At 47.9% G+C, this 8,462-nt stretch overlaps 1 protein-coding gene across 1 annotated transcript in view; it reads right to left on the reverse strand.

Annotated features, from left to right (window-relative positions):
• Positions 1–1,932: 1,932 nt before the first annotated feature.
• Positions 1,933–8,462, reverse strand: part of PEX5L (peroxisomal biogenesis factor 5-like) — a gene marked incomplete at its 5' end in the record, with an annotated part of 59,474 nt that continues 52,944 nt past the window's right edge. Inside the window, 2 exon segments of the mRNA XM_015423345.1 lie at positions 1,933–2,137; positions 7,700–7,943. Of these exon segments, the coding sequence (XP_015278831.1) occupies positions 1,933–2,137; positions 7,700–7,943 (449 nt within the window).

An 8,462-nucleotide genomic window follows, 5' to 3' on the forward strand; every position in this document is an offset into this window, starting at 1 on the left:
AAAATTATACTGGAATTTTTGTTTGTTAGTTAAGGTGCTACAAGATCCCTGTTTATTTTTCGAAGCATCCACCTTGGATCAAAGAGACCCACCCTCACTGGCTTTTGTTAGCCTTGCCCCCAATCCCTTGAAGAAAGGGTTCCAAGGAACCACCAGACTTCTGTTAAAAATCTAGCATGCATCCTGGTTTTGTTTGCATCCTCTGAAATTAATAATATTTAAAGGGGTTTTGCTTGAGGCACTTCTTGACTCGGGACTGAAGCAATCTCTTGTGGAAGCCCTGTTGAAAGGAGCAGAGGGGTATCGCGGCCGTGCCTGGCCCCTTTTCGCTTCACCAGGGCTTGTGCAAGAGAACATTTTGCCGGGGGACGGGGGACACCCAACTCTTGAGTTAGTGTCTGAAGTTCCAAGGACTGAGGGTCCTTCTCATCCAGGATGCTGCAATCTCGTCTCGACCTGGAATGCTTTTTGGTAAGGTCTGCTTCCAATTCCTTGCAGGAGGCTGCAGGAACAGACGTTTGTCCTTTCACGGCTGACGTGCGTCCCCTCTTGCTACTCCATCCAAAGCTGAGGACTAACTATCGCTCTTTGCATTTTAAAACCGCCTTGGCTGGAAGGAAGCGCCGCCTTGGATCAAAAAGGTCCTTTACGTCAACGCAGCGGTATCTGTACCTTTTGCTCCTAAAGTCAAAGTGCATAAAAGAGGGGCCTGTTCCCACCCTCACCCCCCAAAAAGAAAAAGCAAGAAAGCTAGATTAAAGTGCATTATGTTCATAGATACTAATTCTGTTGTGAGCTCTGCTCAGGACAGGCGCTCAGCAGGCAGGATGCCCCTATTGGTGTCCCAGCTGCCACAACACCACTGGCCAGAGGTTGTTTGCCTCTTGGAAGGAGGGGAAGGAAGCATGGGGCATTTGCCCAGCAGTTGCCTAAAACACTCCCTGACCACACTGTGTGTGTGTGTGTGGGGTCACCTTGGACGTGACTGCACATACATTGCTAGGCAATGCCAAATTGCGTCCCATGGCACCGTTCCTCTGGAACGGCCAAAAACGAATGGCCGACCACTAAAGAGCAGCAACAGACTATCATTCGAAGAGAGGGAGGAGTTGGGGAGACCAGGTTTGTTTTCGAAAAGGGAGATGGGATGCAGGTGGGCCCAGGGAGCCCAGCCTCTTAAGGGCCAGCCCTGCTCTTACAAAATGCAGCCACTTGTGCAAGCAGCTGTCTTAAGTTTGCACAAACACAGCTCTACAAAAATGTCATTTGACCCGCAAATTCTCCGTGCGTTCGAGCTTTCCACCACGGAAGGGTTCACAAAATCAGACTCCTGGAGTACGAAAATTCGGCGAAGGTACTTTTAAGCCCTGGCGGGTTAGCAAGTAAATACATTGATGGGAAGGGGAGGCAAGGCAGCGAACATGCATTGATGGTTGTATCTGTAGGGAATCTGGAAGAGAGAAGCTGATGAAGCATCTCCCCACCTGCAGACGGTGCATTTCCAAGACTGCATTTCCAGTGGGCCTGTATGGCTCCTTAGGAAGTATTACCCAAACACACCCTTGGGTGCTCTTCTAAAGGTACAGCATGAATTTTTAAGAGAAACAAACTCTCTTTGTACAGGTATACATCGTAGGGAATGCAGTTTCTTTCAGTGACGTTTCCGTTGAATCCCATGAACACCACGAAGCTGTTCGCTTGAATCCACCATGAAAGTTTGAGCAAAGGTGGTATTTACAAACTTTTGTGCTTTTTTAAAAACTTCCTGTCTGGAGACCTGGTAAAATCCCACAGAAACCCTTTCAGCTGGAAAACGTCGATGCGTCTGTCTTTTGTTCAAACCGGGAATCGAAAGATATTTATATTTTTGTATGTCATTAAACCATTTTTGATTTTTGGATGGCTTGGTTTGTGTACGTGTGTTTATGTCTGTCAGGGATCAATATTGAAAGCTCTTAATAGAACATCCAGGTCGCCCACATTAGCAGCTTGAAAAAGTTCTGGCTGGTCCATCATAGACAAAGCGATTCGCAAAGCTGCCCAGATATTACCTGAAATTGCAGGGTGCGGAACCTGCTGCTGATTCCGGCTTTTTCGTTGCAAATTGAGGGCTGTGAGAAAATTGCTGACGGCCTCTCTGTGGTGCGGAAGAGGGGGAAAATACACAAAAATGTGGGTCAACTTTCTGCAAGATCAGGATCCCAGGTGGCAATCTGTAACACGTGATCATGATTAATGTCTCTCAAGAACGTAAGAGGGGCTCTGCTGGATCAGACCAGAGGTCCTTCTAGTCCAGCATCCTGTCTCACACAGTGGCCAACCAGTGGCCACAGATGGCCAACAGGGCACACGGTCCAAGTTCTTCAACCAATGCTGCCGCCTACCACTGGGATTCAGAGAATGACTGCCCCTGAATGTGGAGGTTCCCTTTAGCCACCAGGGCTTGTAACTACTTATGGATCTTTCCCCCATGAATCAGTCTAAGCCCCTTTTCTATATTATCTTCTCTATATTCCCTGCCAGAAGCTTCTCATGTAAGACAATCCATATGAAACTGTCACCCAACTGCTTACAAATATCCAGAGTCTTCCCATAATCTTCTTAATCAACCGCTGTCTATAAAACTGCTTTCCCCTATAATCCATGGAACAACTGGATGCATTTCAGGTTGATGATGGATGGTAGCTCTTTTTCCCAGGGGACACTTGGACTATATCGTACACTGGAGACAGGGAGCAGGTTTCTTGAGAGCTGACGGTGGTTTGATATATCAGAATTTGTGTAGCCTGTGGCGTATACAATCATTTCTCTTGCTTTCACTTGAAGGTCTCTGTTTAATAAAGTTGTCCTGTCGGCAACATGATCTTGGCTTGGATCCAAGGGAGCATTTCTGTGGGTAGGATTTCCATCTGCGGAACGTGACTCTGGCTGATTTTGCGCTAGAGCTGCCTCGATGTTGCGCCGCCGTTTGCCCCGATACTATTGGTCAATTTCACAATCGAAGCTGCGGCAGCTCTAGTGCGAAATCAGCCTCTCTTTCCCCCCCTTTCTGCTGAAAAATGGGGAACAGCATTTCAGGGCAGAAGGCTGCAGCAGAAAGGGAGAAGTGAGAAAGTCACGCTCTCTGGATGGAAATCCTTCCATCTGTAGATCCGCTCCATTGGACCCAAGCCCTTGCTTTGACATAAAGGCAGTGACAGGTTGTTATCAGCTGCCTAATACAAATCAAGAATTCTGAATATTGGGATTCAGAGCAGGAGCCACTGGGTTGACCCTCTAGATCAGTAAATAGGTGGCGTACACTGTGTGTGACATAAAGACAGCTGTTAAAATTGTATGACCCTGATACAAGCCATTCTGTAACATGAAAAAATGACAGATAAGACCATTGCTTCCTGTCCTAGTCTCTGGATGAATTCCTCTGAATAAAGCCGACCAAGCTTTGCTTACAACATCTAGAGCAGGGGTGGGCAAACTGCAGCTTGGGAGCCACATGTGGCTCTTTCACACAGTCAGATTTAATGAGAAGAAGAGGAGGAGGAGGAGGAGATTGGATTTATACCCCGCCCTTCACTCGGAGTCTCAGAGCGGCTTATGACCTCCTTTCCCTTCCCCTCCCCACAACAGACACCCCGTGAGGTGGGTGGGGCCGAGAGAGCCCTTTCAAGAACTGCCCTTTCAAGGACAGCTCTGACAGAACTATGGCTTGCCCAAGGTCATCCAGCAGCTGCAAGTGGAGGAGTGGGGAACCAAAACCGGTTCTCCCAGATCAGAGTCCACACACTTAACCACTACACCAAACTGGCAAATTTGCATATTTTTCCATAAAAAATGTGTGTGTAATATTTGTTCATGTCTTGCAGCTCTCAAACATCGGACGTTTATTCTATGTGGCTGTTACGTTAAGCAAGTTTAGGCCACCCCTGATCTAGAGTACTTGTCTTGTCCAGGAGACCCCAACCTTTCTGGATTCTGACACAGCGTGGCGGGCACAGCCACAAAATGGCTGCCATGGGAGCTGGAGCCAGCCACAAAACGTTTCCCACGGTTTGCCTTCAGTCACAGAGGGACGACTCTTGTGTTGTTGTGGTGGCAGCTGCTGCCAAAGCAACATTTTGGGGAAAAATCCCCCTCAGCCAATTATAAACCTTGCTGGGCAAAGGCCCCACCCAGCTCCACCCACTTTCTTCTACAAACACTTGGTGGGCGCCAGGAAAGGTGTCGGTCGGTGCCACAGCCTTGGGGATCCCTGGTCTTGTCTGTCTGATCTTCCATAGGGAAGAAATCCAGTGCTGCTAGTGGTCTTCGAGCCATCCCTCACATGGATCACACAGCCCTATCTGCTAGTTTTGCAAACCCGTACAGAACTGCCCCCTTTCCGCTGCCTTCCGGAAGGACTTGCCGCAAGCTTACAGAGAGCCACATTTCCTATAGTAGGATGACAAAGCCAGGAAGCTCAGTGGTGGAAAGGATTCCACCAGGGTTCTGACCCTTGGTTTGTTCGTCCCTATGCGACATCTCTTAATGCTTGGCTTGTCACCGGTCTGCTGCCCTAGGTCCTGGCCTTGACCCCCGTGGTGTCATAATTCTGGGTCCCCCTCTTCCTGTCAGGTGACAACTTTCATATGTTCACAGCTCAGTGAGTCCTGGGTCTGGCGAGGTCAACAAAGACTGCTGTAGGATGAAAAGAGTGCCACTATCTGTGTCTTGGCCCTGTCTTGGATGGCCCTGGCTAGTCTCATCTTGGAAGCAAAGTAGGGTTGCCCTTGGTTAGTACTTGGATGGGAGACCACCAAGGAAGTCTAGGGTTGCTATGCAGAGGTAGGCAATGGCAAATCTCCTCTGTTCATCTCTTGCCTTGAAAGCCCTGCAGAGTCTCTATAAGTCTGCTGCAACTTACTAGGAGTTTATATGCATGTATTGCCCTGTGACATGGATGGCCCAGGCTAGCCTGATCTCGTCAGATCTCGGAAGCTAAGCAGGGTCGGCCCTGGTTAGTACAAGGGAGGGCACCGTGGCTACGCAGAGGCAGGCAAGGGCAAACCACCTCTGCTCGTCTCTTGCCTTGAGAACCCTACCCGGGTCACCATTTGTCAGCTGCAGCTTGACAGCATTTCCCATCACTGCCATTTGTGTCTGGACACAACAGGGGCCACCAAGCCTTCCCCCAACCTGACTATCATCTCTGGTCAAACAGGTTCTGCAGGTTTTCCAAGCATTAGAAAACCTCTGAGACGATTTCTACTAGCTATTAGCAATACAAAAGTACATGGCCAGGGACCGACCTACCTGAGGGACCGCCTTTCCCCATACATACCCCAGAGAGCACTACGGTCTGGGGCCCAACATTGATTGATTATCCCGGGCCCCAGGGATGCAAGACTCACCAGTACCAGGACCAGAGCATTCTCTGTGGCGGCTCCTCACTGGTGGAACGAGCTCCCGGAGGGGATCAGGGCCCTGCGGGACCTATTACAGTTCCACAGGGCCTGTAAGACGGAGCTCTTCCACCAGGCCTTCCAATAGGAGCCGCCACTCCTGTTACCATCAACGACCCTAATGAATGCTTGGATCCTGGGGCGGGCCTAGGGATATCGCTAGGCCTTTCTGCATGGGGGATGATGATTAGACGAATAAGGTGGGCTGAAATCTGAAAGCACGCCATCTGTTCTTCAGTATTGTACGCACTTTACTGCTAATTGTTATTTATGTATTGAATGAGTATGTTTTATATGGTTTCATATAGTTTTAAGACTTTTAGGGGTATGCCAATTAGGTACATTGTACCGCACTGTTAGCCGCCCTGAGCCTGCTTGCAGGATGGGCGGGGTATAATAAATAAATAAATAAATAAATAAGTAAATGAGAAATGGGCTTTATGTGAGTCATGTCATTAAATCATGACATGGTCTTTATATGAGTCTAAGAATTGTTTTAAATCATGACATTCTGTATATTTTATACCAAATTATGGGTTTGGTTTGGGGTTGTTTTTTTTTTAATGACTGAGCAAAACAATTTGATTCAGCCAGAGATTACAGCGAAACGACAGTGAGCTTGACGGGCTCCATCAAACCACTTTCAGCTCTCTGAAACAAAACCAAAAAACCCCCTTCTATCTGGCTCTACCCTTCGTTTATCTTTTTCTATGCCATCCTGCAACCATCACCGAAAACTAATTATCCTCCACTCAAAACACTTAGAATTGTATTTTAATGAAACATTAGCAGCAAGGGGAAGTGGGAATGTCTATGGAGAACCAGGTGATGTATTGAATGAATTTTTAAAAAATCCTTTATGGGAAGATGAGCTGGAGAAAAATTACATTAGTAAAGAATATCCGCTACTCTTTGTTTTTGTTTGGGAACAAAAGTAGGCAGCGGGGATAGATTCCCTTATTTACGAGACTGATACCCTTTCTTTTTAAACCCACCCTGGTCCATGAGGTGGAGATTTAAGGCTGCGGGTTTCAAACACAGATGGATACAGCGATCTGTCCCAAAAGACGGGCAGTGTTGTAAAACCCTCAGTGTTGTAAAACCCTCAGTGTCTGTGGTCCACACTGAAATTTTGTGCACCTCACAAAGTCTGGGTGTTATTTCCCAGCCAAAGTTCCTCTTCTACTGTTTTCTTGCAAGGCCACAACCTGCTGTTACCCCACTGAGGAAAAGAAATAGGATACCTGGAAGATCTCCCTTGAGGGGGTAAAGCAGCTTGGGGGTAGCTTTGTAGCAAGATAGTGACAGGGAAGAGAAAGGTTAACATCTTCCCCCCCACACACACACACTGTTTTCTTCCCCGATAAAGCAATCCTGACCCCTAAACTTGCCCCCCCCAAAAGTCACGGTGAGATTATAGTATTCCTTTACACTCTGGAGGTGTCTAAGACCACTTTCTTTTTCACAAACCCGGGGTTCTGTCAGAGATGAACCCACTGAATAACAGAGTAGGAAAAATTCCCCGTTTCTCAGAAGCGAGATTCCTTTTCTGCTTGGCTAGACTGGCAGTTTTAACCTACTGACCAATCTCTCCTGCCAAACCTGATCCTCCGTTCTTTACACTGTGAATAAACGGTTTTCAGCTTGGCTGACACTTGCGCTACAAGTTCCTATTTTGAACTTTCCCTCAGATTTTATTGCATACGGTAAGAGCAAGGAGTTGTGTGACTTTGTCTGATTCCCTCTTGCAGACACAGCAGCTCCAACTGTCTGGCTACTGACAGGCCAGAGACAGGAAAAGGGAGAAAAGACCCTTTCCCCAGCATTCAGCTGCTCTTAAAGTTCTCCTCAGCTGGTGCTGACCGATGGGGGGGGGGATGCATGCAGGCAGCTGCCTGTCAATCAAACTGTGTTTCATAGTGAGGCATTAACCCTTAATCTCCCAGCTCTCTGAATATGATGCAGTCAGAAACCTGCTTTTAAAGTGTAGTCCATCACAGTTACTTACACTAAACACTTAAGAAATCATAATGTGTAGTTCAGCCCTTGGTCACCCCCCAATGGTGTTCTCCAAGTGCATCCTTTCTACTTCTCCATGTAAGGAAAAAGCCTGCTCCCCACCTTGGTGGCCCCAGCCCCCCCCAAAGCAAGCTTCCTTCTCTCCACACCAACCCCCACCCTGGTTTCTTCTTCTCCATCACAAGGGAATGGGGCAGCACAGCGGCTTTTCTCCGCACAGGTGCTGAATCGCTCAGCCTTACCTGTAGGCTCCCAGGTTGATGCAGCTGATTCCTAAATTGTACCTGGACCTGATGAAGCCAGGCTGGATTTCCAGAGCTCTCGTGTAGGCCTCCACGGCTTCCTCACTCCGGTCCCCGTTTGCTAGGGTGGCACCCAGACGGTTCCACAGAGAATAATCCTGACAAGAAAGGAAGAAGAGAGAAGAGATTGGATTTATACCCCGCCCTTCACTACCCAAAGGAGTCTCAAACTGGCTTACAATCCCTTTCCCTTCCCCTCCCCACAACAGACACCCTGTGAGGTAGGTGGGGCTCTCTTGAGAGCTCTGAGAGAACTTGTGACTGACCCAAGGTCACACCAGCAGCTGCATGTGGAGGAGCGGGGAATCAAACCTGGTTCTCCCAGATTAGAGTCTGCGCTCTTAACCACTACACCAAATACAACTACAGTCTTCTAGTATAGGTGCAATCCTCCTATGGGTCATCTTATTTTTATATCTTAGCTTGTCTGTTCGAATTAATGGCCACCACTTAAAAAAAAAAGGCCATTGCCTCGTCCATTAACTGACATAGAACCATGACTCACAGTGAGAGACAACTTCCTTTAAAACTGACTTCTCTCATTAGCAGGCAGGCCAAGTGTGGGATACCAATAGATCTGCCTGAAACTGAGACGCTCTGGCAATTAACATTTCTGTTTCAGGTATTAAAGGATTAATGGGTGAAGCGGCAGCCCATTAAGGCTGGCCGGCATTACAAGGAATGAGAATGGACGGGAAAGCGA

Source organism: Gekko japonicus, unplaced genomic scaffold (assembly GCF_001447785.1).
Source record: "Gekko japonicus isolate JY-2015 unplaced genomic scaffold, Gekko_japonicus_V1.1 scaffold1556, whole genome shotgun sequence".
Lineage (NCBI taxonomy): Eukaryota > Metazoa > Chordata > Lepidosauria > Squamata > Gekkonidae > Gekko > Gekko japonicus.